The following is a 21150-nucleotide window of genomic DNA, read 5'->3' as shown; positions in this document are numbered from 1 at the left end:
CTAGCAGTTTGAAAGCTCGTAAAAAATGCAAGTAGAAAAATAGGGACCACCTTTGGTGGGAAGGTAACAGTGTTCTCTGCACCTTTGGTGTTTAGTTATGCCAGCCACATGACCATGGAGACATCTTCGGACAATGCTGGCTCTTTGGCTTAGAAACAGATGAGCATCACCCCTAGAGCCAGAAATGACTAGCACGCATGTGCGGGGGAACCTTGACCTTTACCTTAGAGACAATAGGCCCTCTTCTGACTATTAGTAGGTACAAAAGGTTGGTTTCTGAACTGAACTAACCTCTTGCTCAAGGATGGCATTCTGAGGAACTGAAATACCATCTCTGGTCTTTTTAGGATACCGCCATTATCAAGTGATGGAATTGTAACTTTGGTTTTTGCTTAGAGCCTGGCCAGATTGTCCCATCTATATTTCTAAATACTTTCTGCTGATAGCCTGTGACCAGCTTGCTAAATAAGTGCCCTTATGCTTCTCCTGATGCAGATAGTGCTCTTTAAGGGTATTCTGGCAGACTTGGCCTCTGGATCTCTCTTTAGAGATCTAAAAGTATTACTGCAATGTATGATGGAAAATGGCTTTCAAAAGTTGCCTCCATTGCATTTGATGAAGACCAAGGAAGAAGATTTCTTTCTTTCTTTCTTTCTTTCTTTCTTTCTTTTCTTTCTTTCTTTCTTTCTTTCTTTTTCTTTTCTTTCCCTTCTTTCTTTCTTTCTTTCTTTCTTTCTTTCTTTCTTTCTTTCTTTCTTTCTTTCTTTCTTTCTTTCTTTCTTTCCAAAATAAATAGGAAGAGAGGATTGACACATCTCCAAAGCACCAGATGGCAGAACAAGAAGCGGAACCTTGTTAAAAAGTGATAAGGAGATATTTTCTTCCAGAACAATTAATGGAATAGCTTGCCTCCCAGTGTTGTGGATGGTCCATCATTGGAGGTTTTCAAAAATAGACTGGAGAACCATTTGACCTGGTATATGGTCTTCCATCTTGAGCAGGGGATTGGACTAGATACTAGAAGACCTCCCAAGTCCCTTTCAGCCCTAAGATTCTATGTTGTATATTCTACAAACAAAAACTTAAAATGGTCTCTTCTAAGCCTAGGGGTTTGTAAAAATGATTCTATGATACACATGTCCCAAAAGCGCTTTTTGAACTTTTGGGTTGTTTTTTTTTACCCCCTTTGAAAACTTTTCACTTCTCATCCATAAAAGTTTCTTCAGTTCTAACTGACTGGTGAGGAATTTCAAAGGGGGGAAAAATCTCCAAACAGTGTAGTTGCTTTTTGGAAAAGACAACCATGACCTGGATGATTGAGAACATCCACAGATGTGTGACAAGCGTGTCTTGCAAAATCGCTTCACTTAATTCTCCCGCGGAGAACGTCAAACCTGACTTTTCGCACGGAATCTGGTAACGATACCACTAGAAGCTTTTGAGCAGGGGTCTCCAACCTTGGCAACTTTAAGACTTGTGGACTTCAACTCCCAGAATTCCTCAGCCAGCAAAGCTGGCTGCAAAGCTAGCTGAAGAATTCTGGGAGTTGAAGTCCACAAGTCTTAAAGTTGCCAAGATTGAATACCCCTGCTTTAGAGGCCTCTTTTTTTTCCTATATTTATGTTCAACGCCATCTTGTCGTTTCCATGGAAAAAGCGGCCTAGTCGAGACGCCGCTGCCTTCCTCTCCCCGCCCCGGGAGCGATGGCGGAGGCGGCTTGGAACGAAGACACGGGCGCGGCGGTCTACCGATTCCGAGACCCCATCCGTAACCTGCGCCTCAGGTTGGTGTTCCCTTCCCTTCTCTGTCGTGAAACGCCCCGAACTCTTCCCGCGGCTCAAATTTGCTGCCGCCGCCGCTCCATTACTCCAGTCACCCTTTGGATTTGAAGTTCGCCCATCGGGTGAAGCAAATCAGTCTGGAAAACATCCTGTGGCATCAATATATTGGTTTCCAAAAGGGGAACCAACATATTTTATTCGGTTTTCTTACACGAAACTGTGCTCTCTCTCCCTCTCAAAGTTACACCTCAAATGCCCCCTAAACGCGCACAGGCGGCAAATCCTCTAATAATGCCCGCCCTCCCCGGGAGAAAAATCGCCGAGTAGCAACTCTAATGCTCTATATTATTGAAAGAAGTGTGACAGTTTAAAGCCCATTATTGTACTATATAATAAACATCGTGTTCGATGGGATTTATAATCCACCTCAGGAATGCAAGAAAGTGTCCCCCCCCCCCTAAATTGGCCGTAGCTTGCATGTATGGGGGGTGCGTGTTAAAAGTTGAGTTAAAAGACTGAAATGCAAGCTGAGATCTGAGGGCTTAGAACTTAGAATAACAGAGTTGGAAGGGACCTTGGAGGTCTTCTAGTCCAACCCCCTGTCCAGGCAGGAAACCCTACACCACTTCAGACAAATGGTTATCCAACATCTTCTTTAAAATTTCCAGTGTTGGAGCATTCACAACCTCTGGAGGAAGTTGTTCCACTGATTAATTGTTCTAACACAGGAAATTTCTCCTCAGTTCTAAGTTGCTTCTCTCCTTGATTAGTTTCCACCCATCGCTTCTCGTCCTGCCCTCTGATGCTTTGGAGAATAGTTTGACTCCCTCTTCTTTGTGGCAGCCCCTGAGATATTGGAACACTGCTATCATGTCTCCCCAGTCATTCTTTTCATTAAACTAGACATGCCCAGTCCCTGTAACCGTTCTTCATATGTTTTAGCCTCCAGTCCCCTAATCATCTTTGTTGCTCTTCTCTGCACTCTTTCTAGAGTCTCCACATCTTTTTTACATCGTGGCGACCAAAACTGACTGCAATATTCCAAGTGTTGCCTTACCATAAAGTGATTTTAACACTTCACGTGATCTTGATTCTATCCCTCTGTTTATGCAGCCCAGAACTGTGTTGGCTTTTTTGGCAGCTGCTGCACACTGCTGGCTCATATCATATACAAAAGTATGAAGGCTATTGCTTAACGCATTGTAAGCTGCCCTGAGTCTCCGGAGAAGGACGGCATATAAATCAAACCAATAAATAAATAATAAATAATAAATGGTTGTCCACCAGGATTCCAAGATCCCTCTCACAATTACTACTATTGAGCAAGGTACCACATGTACGGTACCTGGACATTTTGTTTTTCTTCCCTAAATGTAGAACCTTGCTTTTTTCACCATTGAATTTCATTTTGTTAGATAGCACCCAATGTTCAAGTCTGTCAAGATCCTTCTGTATCTTGAGCAGAAGGATCAAGATACAGAAGGCTTGATAGTAATGTGCCAAATAAGCAGTCAACAACCACAACATCAACTGGCAGTTAACAAGAATAAGAATAAAATAAACGCATAAGACAAGATGTATTGTTAGGGTTGAGGGTTAGTGTTCCTAATATAAAATATCAAAAAGAAATAATTTCACACGCGCTGCAAAATAATTACAAACATAGCTGCAATGATACAGAAATAGTACGCAGTAATGTGATAAAAAATAAATATGAATAAAAGTATTAGAAATTACATGCTTTTCAATTATAGTTACTCTTATTCGGAGATCTATAATCAGTTTCTCTTAGGGAAATAATTTAATTTTAAATATATCCTGCAGTTCTAATTAATATAATCAAGGAGCCTAACACTTACCGGATGCAAAATATAAAATAAATTAAAGCAAAATTAATACTAGAATATGTCTACAACTGCTAGAAAGCACTAAATGTTAAAAGTGACTGGTATTCCTTAGCTAGCATGTAGTTTTTAGACTTTTAAAGTTCTGATTTGATAGCTCTAACTAAAATTAATTACGTAACAAAAGTCTGGCTCTATTGTACTTCTATGTATAAAAAATACATAATATCTTGTTTTTTTAGTCACAACTACTACCGGTAGGTACAATCAACAGTGCAATATTGATGTTACTGTAAAATCAAAGATAATAAAAAATTAATCTGAAAATCAGGAAAAGTATATTTAAAGTACAAGTGCTCAAATGGTTAAAAGAGAACTCACTCTTTAAAATTACTATCACACCTATATAAAGAATTATAAAAACATATGCATATCCAGTCCTAGAAAAATAATAATTTAAGATGAAAGTTGAAACAAAAACTTAATTCAGAAACCATAGATTTACTTATTGTCACCAATAAAGTCTCAAATAATAGAAATAGATAATATATCAGTAATGCTGGAAATGTAATGATTCATATCTGTTTGCAAGCTCAACTATTCTGGAAGATGCCTCACAATAGAATGAAACAGATTTTAGATTCTGATTTTTCTTTTCTTGCAACTGTTTTTAATGTTAAGTACCACTAACTTTATCTTTTTACAAAGTATACTGAAGTAACATTGTATGTAACTGCTCCTGAGATACTTTATACTTTTCATTGGAAATTACACTCAGTTCTTTCTTTAGAAGACTGGCAGACCCAACTCTGGAAGTACCGGTATGCATCCAATGTCAAAACTGATTTCATGTTTTTTAAAAAATATATCTATTGACTTCAGTTTGGAAAACATTTATAAATTATAATTCTGCACATAGACCTTGGCCACAACTGAAGTTTTAATTTCTCTTAAGATCTTAAAATGCTGAGTTCTTTTTAAGTGGTTATAAAGTTAAGGGAGGATTATCTCAGATTAGCTAGATTTTGACTGAAAATTCTTATTATTATAGTTGCCATTGTTAATTTCTAATTTCACCCTATTGATAATTTTAAATCAATTGTTTTGTGATTACCGTATCTCCATGTATTGTCTTAATTTAATGTTACTAGTGGAATATTGCAGAAAAACAATTACTACCAACCTGCCTTCCATTGAGGACCTGTATACTGCACGAGTAAAAAAGAGTGCTGTGAAAATATTTACAGACCCCTCGCATTCTGGACATAAAATGTTTCAACTCCTACCCTCAAAACGACGCTATAGAGCACTGCACACCAGAACAACTAGACACAAGAACAGTTTTTTCCCGAATGCCATCACTCTGCTAAACAAATAATTCCCTCAACACTCAAACTAGTTATTAAGTCTGCATTACTATTAATCTTCTCATTGTTCCTATCGCTCATCTCCTCCCACTTATGACTGTATGACTGTAACCTTGTTGCTGGTATCCTTACGATTTATATTGACTGTTTCCTAATATGATTTGATTGCTTATTTGTTCCCTATGACTATCATTAAGTGTTGTACCTTATGATTCTTGACAAATGTATCTTTTCTTTTATGTACACTGAGAGCATATGCAACAAAGACAAATTCCTTGTGTGCCCAATCACACTTGGCCAATAAAGAATTCTATATTAGAGTTTTTCCTTAACATTTTATCATTTTTATGGTTTGTAAATCCATTTTTGTGTTGCTCTTGTTACACATCCATATTCTATTCTTAAATATCTTTTAAAAGAAAGTAAAATATTTTTTAAAATTCAGATACTTCCCAACTGATAATGATTAGTAGGGACAAGAGTCTAAGTAGAACAGTTATTTGGAGTAAACTTCCTCTGCTTTCATTTTTTTCCCCCAAGCAACTGGCTTTGACACTCCAGATGTCCAAAAACAATATATTTCTTTCTTGCAGGGTTAAAATTCAGCGGGTTACTTCCACTAGCCTTCTATTACAGCAGCTACGGCAATCTTTCTGCCAATCAGGCCAGGAGCTCATCGGCTTGTCAACTTTTGAGCCTTACAACTCAGCAAGTGAGTGCTCTTGGCTGGACTTTAAGAACAATGATTTCTGGAAGTCTAGTCAGATCTTAAGACTGTTAAAGCTGCAAAGTCTGATCAGTATAAAACCAAATAATTGAAATATTCGCTTTGTAGAATATGACCATGGAACCAAGAGATGTTTCTGTATAATTTTGTTTCATTTTTAAGTTAACTTTTATTTTGGCGGTCAGGAGATACCATTTACCTTAACAGAACAAAACCTTGGTCAATGAGATTGTCTGCTCTCCTCACTGCAATTTTCTCATTTCCTGCATTGCTTTTCTTGTTAAATTGCCAAATTAAATGCCCCTTGATTTGTGCAATGATTTAGTGTGGCTAACTCCTAAGTTTTTCTTGTCTTTGGCTTTGATTTTGAATATAAAGACATTCAAAGCAACAAAATAATCATTAGACCTGCCCAGATGTTATGTATATTAGTAACCAAGAGAGAAAATAAATTCTGGGAGAATTGGAGCATCTTAAGCCATTATTCTTGCCAAGCACACTTTCGAGGCTTGTCTATGTTTCAGGTGGACCTTGTCCTGAAGAGGAGAAAGAGGAGGCTGTTATTGGCTGGCAAGAAAAACTCTTTAGTCAAGTAAGTAGATGGGATGATTGTCCCACTAATGAATCTAGCAGTATTCAGTGCTTCTGGCAGTGCTTATTCAATTTATTCTTACGTAAGCCAGATATCTGGCTGAGCAGTGATTGAAATCTAGATCTCCTTCATCCAAGTATAATGTTCTAGCCTCTTGTCTGGGCTGATCATATGCTCTTCCTGCAAATTTGTTGTGTGCTGTTCCTGCAAATTTAACATGGATATCTAATGGAATGTATAAAAGTACAAACTTCATTCTAAAAAGCTGCTAGGTTGAAAAATATGAAGTCATAAATCATCTGGATTTCAACAGTAGGCCTACATTTTTTTCTCAGTCACTCAGGTAAAGATGTTTTGTTTCAAGTGTTCTTAAGCACCAAACCCTTATTGTGAACATTTGGGAGCTTCGGATGTTTCTAAAATATTTGAAAGAGCCTATTCTGCTTTTAAAACAATTATTTCATGTTCAGAAGGTATTTTGTACATCGTTCACACTGAAAATAATTCAAAAGAAAACATTTTGGCTATCACTTTGAATATCACAGGTATTTTTCTTGCCTGGTTGAACTCCCTTGAATAGGGACAGTTTAACAGTACTGTACATCATGCTCACAAGGGCTTTTGCCTTTTCATGTTAAATAAAGAAAACAGGCTTCCTTTGTACACTTTCTCATTCAAGTTTTTAGAGACTAATGACTCAGTCTAATAGGTAGAAATGTTTCAGACTATTTTTGGCCTATTTTGTTGAATTGTAACCTTGGTGGAACGTTCTGTCCAAACTGTGTCCCTTTGCTCCACCCCATTCTTCACTTTCACTGCACCTATTCAGATATGAGAAATTCAGTTAGATATGAGTCCTGCAGAAGTTAATGGCTTGTTTTTGTGATTTGCTCATCTAACAAATCCAACTATTTGACTGTTTTTTGCTGGGACCTCTGTTTTGCTGATACTGCAGTTCCATGGATTGAGATTTTGTAGGGAGGGCTTTGTTATACAAGCAACAATGGTTTTTTTCTACTCTATTTAGTTTGAGGTTGATCTTTACCAGAATCAGTCTGCCTGCCAGAGCCCACTTGACCGACAATACCACCAGGATATCTTAAAATTGGAAGAGTTGGGGGGTCGAAAGAATAAGCGGATCTTCACCTACATAGACAATGACCGCTTCACCAGCCTAGAAGAGGTACCAGCTTTTTAATGGAGATGGAAATGGGTTGGAGATGGGATGACCGACCCAGGGTCCATACTTTATGTCAACATGAATGATAGGAAGGGAGGAATTGTTCATACTAGCAAATATGAAGTAATGTAAAAATATGTTTATAATCCTTAAGTAATGATTAATGATATTGTTAATTACAAATATAATTCCTGGCTTAGGGAATAAAGTTCAGACAGATAATAGCATCTTGGTAATCTTGACAGATTCCTCCAAAGCTAGATAGGCTTAGATCGTTGTGATGTTTGGATGGAAGATCACCAGGAAAGTCCAGAGCAGTCATTTAGAGTTGGAAGTTGAAAAATATATTGAAAGATTGCAATACCAAATCACTTTCATATTACTGTCAAGAAAGCATGTAATTAGCAGGTGTTCAATTCTGAAGCAGTGTTTCTCAACTTTGGAAACTTTAAAATGCTTTCCCTTGATGGGCTGTCACTGGAGCCTTTGCTCTCTGCTTTGTACCAAAAGTCCTGCTAAAAAGATATTTCCCTGGGTTGAATGGTACCTCTTAGCTCACATTTTTCCTGTTTAAATGAGTATAACAAGCTTTCTTCTTACATTCCAGCATGGTCAGAAAATGACCACTTCTGACAAGGAAGTGCCTTCGTATTTGGCAGAAATGATGGCTAATGTGAGGAGGAGAAGACAAGAACGCAGGCCAGTGTAAGTGAAGCCATAGACAATGCTTTTGCTGTACAAATGTCTTGGGCTTGAGGGGGAAGAGGAATGATTTTGATATACCCTGACATTCCCTGGCTCTTCTATATATTCTGAAGGAAACCTGCTTCACTATAGTCAACAATCTCCTTTGCCCCTCTTGGTAGAGAAGGAAACATCCTGAAATCCCGAATTATCACCTGGCAGCCCTCTGAAGAATTCATCAGGAACAACCATGTCCTTAATACTCCTGTGCAGACCATGTATATTATGGGGGACCTAGGACCCCAAGGCAAGTAAGTTTATGCACCAAAGCTTTCCAGTCCTATTGTTTTTTTATCAGCCCCCCCCCCCAGGTTCCAAGGAATGTTTGAAGTTGAACAAAAGTCATTAGCACCCCTTGATATAGAACTGAAGGTGACAGCTGCATGTTACCATCTCTGGGGAATTTGTCTCTAGAAAGTTAGTATAAATTTGTGTTGAGAGTAGCAGAAACAAAGACTGTGCTGAAGAGATATAGTAATCCCTGCTATATATTGACCAGGTGACAAAAGTATAAGGTGAATGAAATCCTTTCTGGCCTAGAATTCAGGTATAGATCAAATTCATTGCAGTCCAGAAGAGCTGTGGTGGCGCAGTAGTTAGAATGCAGTACTGCAGGCTACCTGCTGCCTGCAGTTTGACAGATCAAATATCACCAGGCTCAAGGTGGACTCAGCCTTCCATCCTTCCAAGGTCGGTAAAATGAAGACCCAGATTGTTGGGGACAATATGCTGACTCTGTAAACTGCTTAGAGAGGGGGCTATAAAGCACTATGAAGCGGTATATAAGTCTAAGTGCTAGTGCTAATGCTAGAATGGCATAGAAGCTCTCCAATATTTCAAGACCATCTTCTTTGTCTTAGGGTTTTCCTTTGGTCCTGGATCTGGTGTTTGCATAACATTATTCTATAATATGTTCAGAAACACCTGAATGTATCTTGTACTGCCGGTATTTAAGCCCTGATAAGCAGATCATGTTTTTATAATGATCTCTCCATAGGCTTGGTTGCAAGGAGTATGAGTATGTTCTCTGCATGATCAAGGTAGATGGCAATGGAGTCCTCACAGTCAAGCCAGATTTTACAGGCACAAAAGGGCCTTATAGGTGAGCACCACTTAGAACCCTTTGATCTCTGCAAATGAGTTGAAGTCAAGGGGCAATCACCTATCAATTGTACAGATCTTTTCTCTGAGTTGGGCTTGTGTTGTTTGGCCCCCTGAAGGATTGAGCTGGAAGGCGAGAAGCGGGAAATGTGGAAATTCACTTTGGAGAATGCCTCGGCCACAGTGGGAGAGAAGGAGGAAGCACGGGAACAGCGTGTCTTCAAGGATGTAAGAACTCTTATCTTTTGCTCCTAAGCGGGGCCTAAATTTGTAAAAGGGGTATATGTCTTATTTTCTGACTGTATGTTTCATTCTTTAGTTGTATAGCCGACATAAAGAGTACCTCAGTGGACTTGTTGGATCTGACTTTGAGATGGTAAGTGACCTCACAACCTGGTTCTATTTTTAGTGGAGAATGACAGGTTGGGGGAATTTGGAGTTCTGCTTTGTAATGTATTACCACAACATTCATGATTAGTTTGTTGGAAACAAACTTTTATATGATTTGAGCAGATAGGTAAAGTTCCTGCAATTTGCAGATTGTGTTATAATAGTGACTTTTTTCTGAAAAAGTTGTACTGCTGTTTTCTTAGTCCTTTGCTCACCATGCAAATTTCTCATACTAGTTATTGTTTAATTGAGAAACCCATACTGAAAGTTAAATTGTGCTTATGCATGCTTTAGGTGATATAAGGAAGCTAGCATGATTGATGGTGGCTAGTCCTTGGATGGAGAACCACACAGAAATTCCAGAGCCATTGAGAAATTGAGAAAAAAAATATTCTGAATACAAAGGCAAACCACTTCTGTAACATTGTTAAAAATTACATAGATAAGCCCTCAGGAGCCAAGCTCAACTAAGGATATTTTTAATCTTTGAATCTGAAGCACACTGACAATAGAATCTCAAGTCCTGAATTTGTCCTGACCCACCACCTCTGTCATGTATTCATCACATAACCTTTGGTATGTCTCCTGTTTCATTGACCATCAAAAAACCCTTCCATCCCTGTGTTCATAAAATCAAGTAATAGAAGAGGTAAAAATGAGAACTTCCTTCCACAAAATGTTTAACTGCTACATGTAAACTGCTCTTTGTGCAATAAAGTCATCAAGATGGAGGAGATTGAAGGAGCCTTGGTGGCGCAATGGACTAAGTGCTGTTAAAGTAGTACTTAGCTGCCAGCTGCCTGCAATTACTGCAAGTTCAAATCTCACCAGGCTCAAGGTTGACTCAGCCTTCCATCCTTTTGAGGTAGGTAAAATGAGGACCTGGATTGTGGGGGCAATAAGCTGACTTTGTATATAAAAAAGAACACCGCTTAGGGGGGCCTTTTGTATATACCTTGTGGTATATACAAAAGTATGAAGGCTATTGCTTAATGCATTGTAAACCGCCCTGAGTCTCCGGAAAAGAGTGGCATATAAAATCGAACTAATAAATAAATAATAAATAAATAAGATGCGTATTAACAGGCATCAAGCTAGAAATGACCGTGAGTTCTAGTTCTACCTTAGGCATGAAAGCGGCTGGGTGACTTTGGATCAATCAACCTAACAGGGTTCCTGCTGTGGGGAAAATAGGAGGAGGAAGGTATATTAGATCTGCTCACCACCTTGAGTTGTTATTAAAAATAATAAAGGTGAGATATAATTAAATAAATATCTCTGACCTGGGGTTATGCACCTGATGTTCACCTTCTAATATAAAAATATAGTTGCTTTATATCAGATCAATCCTTTCATTCCTCCAGTCTAGATTTATTAAGTCTGATGAGCCAGAAGCTCTCGGGCACTGGAAAACTTTTCAACTGCAGTTTTTCTGCTGGATAACATTCATTCTTTCCTCTTGCAGACTGCTCCTGGTATTTTCCGACTCTTTGTGAATGGTGAAATAGGTAAGATAACCTTTTATTCTTGGTGGAGTTTTTGTTTCTCCTCCTTCCACATTCAACCCAAGATTGATCCCCAGGCACTTAAATCAATATTAAGGGTCAAAAACTATAACTGGAAGCCTATGCCTGCCCTGTGAAACTGCACAAAGGAAATTGTGATTCTGCTATCTGATTTATACCTCTCATCGTTCTGCAATTAATTTTGTGATTTACCTAATATTGATTTAGGTACCTTTTTGCTATTAGGAAAAATGACTAAATTTTCAGTTTGTAAACGATCTAGAGCTGTGATTGTAACTAAAATATCCTCCTACAAGTTTGATTAGCCAACTCATTCAGGTTTTGTTATAAACTCAAAGTCTCTTTAGCAAGGTGTGTGCACCTTCATAAGATTGGGCGGCTTGGTTAAGAATGAGAGAAATGGTCCAGAGAATAAGGCTTTATTACTGTGTTTCCTTTTCTTTCCTAGTTTCAGCCCAGGGTTACGAATACAACAATCTATACATACATTTCTTCTTGGAACTGCCCAACTGTGAGTAGTATAAATTGGGCCCTTAGGATTGGACAAGATACAATATGGCATCTACCACAATACAGTTTTTGTAGAAATGTGTTTCCTCCTGAAGAGTTGCTTCTAGCAAAGAAATAATTGAAACAATACAGGGATTCATAAGTCTTCCCACAGTAAATCAAGCATATCCTTGAACCTACCCTCTTGTTATTTACGGCTGTATATTCCCCAAACTCCCTTTCTCTAAAATCCAGTCTTAAGATACTGATGGACAATCAGTACCAGTCCAATCTCATGATGGGAGCCAGAAAAAAATCCTTGTGTCTCCCTTCTCCACCTCATCACTTATCTACCTGTTGCATCACACACTTCACACTTCAAGATCACAAGCATAACAGAAGTATGGCTAGTAACTTAAGGTATCATTACTTTTATAACGCTGGAGTCATTTTAATTCTAAATCATTTTAATTCTAAATCATTTTAATTCTAAATCATGATTCAAGATGAAGAAAAGAAAAAGGATCAAATAATTTTAAGCCATCTATAGTATTTTTCCATATTGTTCCATATTAGAATATCTGAGAGAAATTCTAATGGTTTTGGGGGGGAACATACAAGTAGTCCTTGCATAAATACCAATTGCTTAACGACCAAAGTTACATCAGTCCCCTGAAAAGATACTTACGACCCGATTGCAGAGTTCCAACTGCAACACACACACACACACACTCACCTGATTTCATTTGGGAGCTAGGCTACTGGCTCACATTTATGGCCGTTTTACAGCATGACCATGATTTTTAGCATTTTTGCCAGATTCTGATGTTAACTTTCTGTGGATTCATTTAATCACTGTTACATTCACTTAACAACTGCCACATCCAACAACCGTGGCATTTGCTTAATGACCATCACATAAAATTATACCTGGTCCTATGGTGATCAGCTTAGCAACCACCACGATGTAAGACCATAATTCCAGGCTCAATTATAGTCAGGAATTACCTGGTATGCAATGAAAGGGTGTCTGGTTTTGGAGCAGAGTTTTGTACTTTAGCTGCTCATTAATCTTGCTGTCTTCTCCGCGGTGCTAAAGCTTTTATTTTCTTTCTAGGCTGGTCATGTCCCCCATCTCAACTACTCTCTGGAATGACACAGACTTGCACTAGCAAAGTACATGGCAAAGTATGTTTAAGGTGGTTCCTTTGTGAGGGAGGGGGACTATTTGCAGAGTCCCAGTGTTTAATGCCAGTTTTGGGGGTTTGAGGCACATTTTTCTTTCATACTTTTTTTTTTTTTAATTTTATTTATATGCCGCCCTTCTCCAGAGACTCAGGGAGGCTTACAATGCGTTAAGCAATAGCCTTCATACTTTTGTATATTTATACAAAGTCAGCTTATTGCCCCCACAAACTGGGTCCTCAATTTACCTACCTTAGAAAGGATGGAAGGCTGAGTCAACCTTGAGCCTTGGCGAGATTCGAACCTGCAGTAATTGCAGGCAGCTGAATGTTAATAATAGGCTATTAGTCTGCTGAGCCACCAGGCTCCTCTGTAGGAGGAGGAATAGGAATATTCTTACTTTGAGGAATAGCAGCCTTATATGACTGGAAATCCATCTTGCTATGGATTTTAGTTTTCTGATTCTCCTAATCAGGGGTGAAATTCACTTACCTTCGCTACTGGTTTGCAAATGTTAGAGTATGCATGCTTCCTTCACGCATGCGCAAAGCCTTCTGTGCATGCACAGAGGGTCAAAAATGGGACGTGATGACATCTGGGCGGGTGGGCGGAGCCTCCCACCACCGGCACTACTGGATCGCACAATCCAGATAGATCTGGCTGAATTTCACCACTGCTCCTAATATTTCAAAGCTAAATTCTAGTAGAGCCTTCTTCAGCTTACTCCTTTAAGTCTTAAATGTATTGTACTGCCAAATTATTGAGATTTCTTAATGATTTACATTAAGCTTTGTTGAACTTCAGTTGGCTGGTAGCTCACAGATTCAACTGGAATGCCCAGGGAATAAGAATTATGAGACTTTTAGTCTAGGATGGCCACCAGAATCACAACTGCAAAATGGACAACTATACAAAATAATATAATTTTTATAAAGATAAAAATTAAAATTAAATCTGGAGAACAGATTGGAGAAGATCTTCAGCATGTAGACAAATATATAGGGGAAAAAACCCTCCCTTGCTTTAGGGTCTATATGAATTCTTCAGTGTTGGCACAAAGCCAGTAGAGTTTATTCTATTGGTCTAAAGCCTGAATTAGGCTTCTCCATCATCAGGGAACATATAACTCTGTCATTTGGAGACAGTTGCATAGCTTATACATCTGCGAATCCTACGCTTAACCCATCAACCTTTTCACAGCATATATATGCAACAACAACTAGGCACAGTTGCAGGCAACTCTAAATCAAGCTTAAGAGCCATGGTGGTACAGTGATTAAAATGCAGTACTGCAGGCTACTTCTGCTGACTGCTGTCTGCCAGCAATTTGGCAATTCGAGTCTCACCAGCTCACGGTTGACTCAGCCTTCCATCCTTCTGAGGTCTGTAAAATGAGGAACTCAGATTGTTGGGGGCAATATGCTGACGCTGTAAACTGCTTAGAGAGGGCTGTAAAGCACTGTGAAGCAGTATATAAGTCTAAGTACTATTGCTATTGCTATTGCTATTAAGGCATATCCCTCTTCAGGGGATATTTGCTGGTTTTCTTATCCCATTACACACACAAACACAAACACATACACACACGGTTGTTCCGTTCCCTGCTGCCCCATGTAAAAGCTGATACTACTATTTTTCATTCCCAGGATAGGGTGGCTTTTTTTTCCTTCCCTTTTACCCTGGAGATGTTCTTCACCCAAGAGGATGACTTGGAAGGTGAGTCATGCCATTGTGTGTCAGAGAGAAGTTCAGAAACAGTTCGGCTCTAATGGGTTTGAGGTATTTTGCCTGTTTTGGGAAATTGATTGGCCTGTCACATTGAAGACAGAGGGATTTAATTTATGGGGTGTAATTCTCTGGAACATTCCCTAGGTTATGAACGCACAACTTTTTCTAGACTGAAGTTGATATTTAGCCTTTGGGAGGCATGCCACTATCATTATCACCCTTAAGATTGTTAAGAGACAAACACAAAATTCTATTTAAAAATTGAACACATATTAAAATTTAATTACAGAGAAATGTAATTAATATGATCACTCTCCACTTATATATTCACTCACCTTCTCCAATATTAAAAATTACAAATTGGTTACAACTTTTGGAGATTTCTCAGAACTGAAGCCATGGTTTCAGGGGACTATAGACAGCCTTGAAGCCTCCAATTGAAAACTTCTGCTCTAGAAAAAAACCTGTACACTAATGGCCGAGGCCTGCAGAAGAATAGGATGTGTTGCATAGCTTGCATTCATTTCAATGAACTACTTGCAACTATGTCAGAGGATTGTGCCTCTGAGCAATGGTTTATTCTGATCCTAGTGTAAAGCTATTGGGCTAGATGACCTACAACACAGGTGTTAAACTCGCCGTGTCACGTTGCCGTCATGTGACGTTTGGTGACGTTTTCCCCCTTTGCAGAGCTGGGGTGGGTGTGGTCTGTGCGTGATGCATCTGGCCCATGGGCCGCCAGTTTGACACCCTTGACCTACAAGGTCCCTTCCAACTCTGTTAATCTGTTAAAAAACATCCCTTCATCAGCAGAATTGCCCTACTGTTTACCCTGGAATAAAACATGACATTGATGCGAGACTGGCTGGACTCTTATTCACTTTCTTCCTTCCTCTTATAGGCTCCCTCCCTGAGTGGCCTGTCCTATACTTTGAGGTTCTTTCCTTGGATTTCTGGCATAGGTACCGTGTTGAAGGCTATGGTTATGTAGTGCTGCCAGCAACGCCAGGTAAAAGACAGCGCTAGAAGTGAACTTGCATTGGTGCAACTCATGAAGCAAATTTATTTGTTGATTTTTATTTATTTATTTGATTTATTGTATATAACCACTTTTATGAGACTCCTGAGTGATTTACATAAAACAAAAATCAAAATACATTTTTATTTTTTTACTTGCCTCTAGTAGTGTATGTTCATCATACATTTTAGTACTAGATGCTCTTCTGATAACTGTATTTGAGCAAACTTCCTTATTTTCTTTAACTGCTAGAATTCTGGAAACTCCTTTTAAGATGGCATGCTCTTAGCATTTAAGGTGGCATGCTTATAATAGATCCTCTCTTTATCATGCCTTTCTGTCATTCTCCTAGTAGACTCACATTCCTATTGATGGGTGAAATTTCCTGGGTGGTTTTGGGCATTTGTCCTTTGCTGTTGTTCAGTTTAACACATTAGGAAGAGATTAACATGCAACAATTTTTGTGGGGAATGGCAGATGATTTAAGGTTTGGAAAGGATTGCCTTCCTTCCATTCAAATGGGATAGTATATCCTCGATAAAAGATTAATGCACCAAGTGATGTGAACATATCCTACGGTCACTGCCAAAAGATGGGCAAATTCACTGAGTGTGTACATTGTGCTAAGCTGTAATGTGGTTGATTGGGTTTGTCTTAGTATCATAGTATGATACAAACATAGTCATTGTGTTATATAAACTATAGTTTATAGTCCATAAGCCACCCACAATCACTCTGCGCCTGAGATGCCACATAAGCCTGCAAATATATAAATAAAACTTCATGTGTGAATTGAGTACTATGGCATCTTTTACAAGCCATGAAAATCCAGCTTCTCTCTTCTATTGTAGAGTATCTGTACATTTTCCTTTGCTTGTAGTACACAGTTTCCAGGTCATGTATTTCACTGGAACTTTTATATTGTGATCTCAGTGGCTAACATACTGGTAGTGGGCCTGCATGTTCTGAGTAACCTTTTGATTTTTTCCCTCCCTCATATCTCTGGCATCAATCCCATTCAACCTGACGATTCAGGAGTTCACACTTTGTCTGTTTCTACATGGCGTCCTGTAGAGTTGGGCACCATTTCAGAACTACGGAGGTTTTTCATTGGAGGATCTCCAGAGCTTGAGGATATAACCTACACCAAAGTGCCAAGTACTTTCACAGTGAGTGCCTGCCTCCCCATGCCCACCCATATTTTCTGCAAAGCATTTTGGTCTAGAGCTTGGCACATTTATTGAGAAAGAAGGTTGAAGACTCAGATAGAACTTCCTCTAAACCAGGGGTCTCCAACCTTGGCAACTTTAAGACTTGTGGACAAAGCTGGCTGAGGAATTCTGGGAGTTGAAATCCACAAGTCTTAAAATTGCCAAGATTGGAGACCCCTGCTCTAAACTGACACTTATTTTTTGTGCAGGGTGATCGTCTCAGCCGTTTGGGTTTTCGTTCTGAAACAACAGGGAGTGTCACTTTCCGGCTGAACTGCCTGCAGCAGTCCAAGTAAGATTTTCTCTTCACTAGAGAAAGAATTTCTGGACATTCTGAACATGCATAGGGAAGAGAATCTCTTTCCCTCTTCCGAGAAGCAAAAAGTGGCTTCTGTTATCAGCTTGGTTATCTGCCTTTGGATTCAAATGCCTAATTTTGATATTCTCATTGATACAGATGCACATACATAGTCCTTGCTTACTGATCACTTACTTGAAGGTGTAACAACACCGAACACTAGTACTTATGACTGGTCCTCAAAGCTTAAAAGTTATAAGTTTAAAACTTATTTCTTGGCAGAGCTTTTCTGGAGTCCAGCTCCATGAAGAAACGCATGCAGAGTGTTCTGGATCGACTAGGAAACTTCAGTCAGCAAAGTTCCCTTTATAATGTTTTAGGTAAGGCTTTTGACACAGAAACAGGTAGGACTTTTTTTGCGCAAAGCAGAACTATTTGGATCTTGGTCATTACAATTTCCCTATCAGGAAAGATTGCAATATTTGATCTTTTTTAGTCTAAAAAGAAGATGAAAGGGGACGTGACTGAAACGTCACACAACTATGTATGGTGCAGTTAAAGTGGACAAGAAGCTATTTTCCCCTTCCCAAAATTCTAGAACCAGAGGTCACTCAATTAAATTGAATCCTGGAAGAATCAGGGCAGACAAAAGGAAATATTAATGCATAATTAAATTTTGGAATTTGCTACTGTGAGATATGTTGTTGGCTATCAACTAAGGTGGCTTCAGAAACAGGTTGGATCAATTCATGGGAATAATCCAAGGGGGTTAATGATTATTAGCCTTGATGACAGTGTAATTGCTTTAAAGGCCATTGCTGGGAAACTAGCTGGCTTCCTTGTGTCCTGAGTTGGCACTGTGATAAGAGACTGATGGACCAGGGACCCAATCTAGCAGGGCACCATTTTTGTTCTTAGGATTCTCAATGGCCATTTTATGCATTTTAATTCTAAATTGTTTCAATGTATGGTAGTTTCTTTAAAAAGCCCAAATTAATAGGTGGTTATTCATTTTTATTAAATATGAACATATCTTCTAATTAAATATTGTTTTAAATAATCTTGAACATTAGAATCATTTAAAGAGGATAGTATTTTTTATCTATTTTATCATATGGCATCTGTTTCTTATTTGCAAAACTCAGATTTACCAGAGGTGTATGTATATATATATTATTTATTAAAGGTAAAATAACTTTGTAGCCCCCCCAGGTTTTTTTAAAAATATAGAATAAAATATTTGTTATTCTGGATAGTGTGTCAGAATAAGGGGGTAAGAGGAATTCAAAATCATTGTTTTGCTTTTGCCCAATACATTTTCTTTCTCTCTTCCACAGAGCTACTAGAAGTTAGACATACTTTCTAGCCTACATAATGTATTCAACTCATCGCATGCTTTGAATATTACAGCATGGGATTTCGGTTAAAATGTCTAGAAGGAAGGAGTGGTCAGGCAAAGGAACTAGCTGACTGCGCAGGTTGAACCTCCACCTAACTACCATGTCTCTTCTCTTTGTTGCAGAGGCGTTCCAACGGGCTCGTCAACGGATGCAGGAAGCCCGAGAAAGCCTTCCTCAAGATTTGATTCGCACTTCAGCCTCTGAAGTTCACAATGATGAAAGCATCATCAAGCAGCCTGCTGTCTTCTAAGATGTTCTCCACCAGTGTTTCTCAGCCACCTGAAGACACATGGACTTCAACTCTCATAATTCTCCAGCCAGCTCTGCGCCTGGGGTTCTCACCTCTGCTTTTGCAACTTATGGGGGGAGTCCTGCACCTCAGTTTGAATCTGGAGGTGGGCCATGTGGTGCTGGGCATAGGTGCTTGGACTGCTGTTTCTTCAAAGAATGTGACAGAAACCTCAGTATTTCTCCCTTTCTTCGCACAAGATCATGAGATTACAAAAAAAGTTCTATGTCTTAGGAAGGCAACCATGTTGTACAGTATTTTATTTTGTCTACATGGATGTGTTTTTGTATCTAAATGTGTGTATATTTAAATATACATAGGGATATATATATTAGTCTCCCAAAGGGCAGCAAACTGTTTGCTTGCTGTCTGGAAAAGCCTAGAACTAGTGAATTGTGATTTCACTGAGCTATGGCAGCATTTTGAAAATCTTGGTTTACGTAGGAAAATACCCGGCTGAGGAGAAATACACATAAAGGGTTTATGATAAGAGAAGAAAACATATACTTGACCTCTATGGGGTCTACGGGACCTCTACGGGGAGGAAACGTGTGATGAGGGTGTGGCTAACTGATAAGGAGTAATTAGTCCGAAATAGATCTATATTAGTCTCCCAAAGGGCAGCAAACTGTTTGCTTGCTGTCTGGAAAAGCCTAGAACTAGTGAATTGTGATTTCACTGAGCTATGGCAGCATTTTGAAAATCTTGGTTCACGTAGGAAAATACCCAGCTGAGGAGAAATACATACATACATACACACACACAGACACACACACACATATTGTACCTGTACTCTGTTTATAACAAAGGACAAGCAACAATTAAAACAATGATATTTCATTATTACTATTTGTAAAGAGGTTTATTTCTTAGAAAAACAAGTACTTAAAACACACAAACACAAGTTGTCCCACACAACTTTTTTCTTCCAGTAAGCTAGAGAACAAGGATGCTACTGGTACATTGCATCTTTGTCTCCATCCTTTTTCTATGCAAAACCAAAATTGCCTTGAATTGAAGCAAAGGGTGCAGAATAGCTGGGAAGCTGTGGGCTCAATTTCAGGTGGTGCAGCCACCTGTGAATCTCCTAATGACTCATGCAGGGATTGGAGCTGTAAAATTCCTGCTAGCAGCTTCCTAGGATTCTTGTAGGAAGGAAAGTTTTTCCAAGTTGCTTTCCTGATTTGTTGCTAATCCCCTTAGTGTTTGGACTACCTTCCCTTTTTTTTACATTCAAATTTGTAATTAGTTTATCAAAATATAAAATACAGAAATACAAAGAAAAATGAAAATAAGGGGAAAATGAGGGAAAGGAAAAGAAAAAAGTGTAGGAAAAGCAAAAGAAAAACATTGATTTATGACTCCATTTGGCACAGTAGAATAAGGTAATAACGTACAACCTCAACTTTTTACTTTTACATAATAGTGTACACTAACCATTCCATAACAACAAACCTATTGTCAGCTTTGAAATGGATTGGGCCTGTCGCAGCCATTTTCTCCATTTCTCAGCTTGACGTACTTTGGGGGAGGAGGAGCTTTGGAACGTCAGACCAGACAACAACTTACTATCTCGTGGGAACCGAGGTCATTCTACCAGGTGCTGGCCAGAGACTGGAAGAGGTTACCAAGGAGCCGTCAGAACATGTAATTGGACAATGTGACCTGTGAAAAGGAGGGAGGGAGCTGTTTAATTTTTTAATTACACTGAAAGCAAGGGAAATAGCCAGAGCTGGTTTGTTCTTCAACCGTGCTGAAATGATGTACTCAAAGCAGTTCTTTGAGAAAGCTAAAAGTCTCAAGAGTTGCTGAATTGGTTGGGTTCGTTACTTGGAACCTTGACACCTATCTAATCAACAAAGTCCAAAATCAAAGTTTCATTTTTTTTCCCACCTCGAGCACAAAGTCCAAAAGTGGTTTCCAAGTAGAAACAAAGTTAATTGTATTCTTGTCTCTAATTAAAGAAGTCAATTTAGCTATCTCGGCTAACGCCATCAACTTTTGTAGCCATTTGCCAATATGGGAATCAAAGTATCTTTTATTTTTGTGCATAAAGTATTCTTGCTTCAGCATAGTATTAACATCAACATTATATTTTTTAAATATTTTTTTTCAAGTTCTTTATCCATTAAATCCAAAAAAAAAGTCACTGGTTTTATCTTATATTCATTTTAAGAATCCTCTGTATTAAGATGTGAATCCTACTCCAATATTTCTTTGCTGAACTCTCTTCCTTGACTCGGTTCATATGAATGAGCCAAGGGCTCCCCAGGTTTCCAG

At 38.8% G+C, this 21150-nt stretch overlaps 1 protein-coding gene across 1 annotated transcript; it reads left to right on the top strand.

Annotated features, from left to right (window-relative positions):
* The first annotated feature begins 1354 nt into the window (after positions 1-1354).
* MKS1 (MKS transition zone complex subunit 1) lies at positions 1355-19716 on the top strand. The gene is made up of 18 exons (XM_034421049.2): positions 1355-1783; positions 5586-5704; positions 6244-6311; positions 7339-7494; positions 8099-8196; positions 8358-8486; positions 9233-9337; positions 9456-9564; positions 9656-9712; positions 11192-11234; positions 11701-11763; positions 12859-12929; positions 14573-14642; positions 15556-15663; positions 16708-16841; positions 17093-17175; positions 17464-17561; positions 18704-19716. Exons 1-18 carry the CDS (start codon positions 1704-1706, stop codon positions 18829-18831), a joined length of 1719 nt encoding a protein of 572 aa, XP_034276940.1. The 5' UTR covers positions 1355-1703; the 3' UTR covers positions 18832-19716.
* Positions 19717-21150: the final 1434 nt, after the last annotated feature.

Source organism: Pantherophis guttatus, chromosome 1 (assembly GCF_059756535.1).
Source record: "Pantherophis guttatus breed Tessera chromosome 1, ASM5975653v1, whole genome shotgun sequence".
NCBI classification, from domain to species: domain Eukaryota; kingdom Metazoa; phylum Chordata; class Lepidosauria; order Squamata; family Colubridae; genus Pantherophis; species Pantherophis guttatus.
The sequence above is the reverse complement of the archived record's forward strand: the minus strand, read 5'-3'. Positions and strand labels throughout refer to the sequence as shown.

Bases quoted from the DNA above. Each gene is read 5' to 3' on its own strand.
- MKS1 (XM_034421049.2), top strand. From the start codon at position 1,704: ATGGCGGAGGCGGCTTGGAACGAAGACACGGGCGCGGCGGTCTACCGA. The intron at 6,312-7,338 runs GTAAGTAGATGG...TACTCTATTTAG, and splicing joins AAGAAAAACTCTTTAGTCAA to TTTGAGGTTGATCTTTACCA. The intron at 9,713-11,191 runs GTAAGTGACCTC...TTCCTCTTGCAG, and splicing joins TTGGATCTGACTTTGAGATG to ACTGCTCCTGGTATTTTCCG.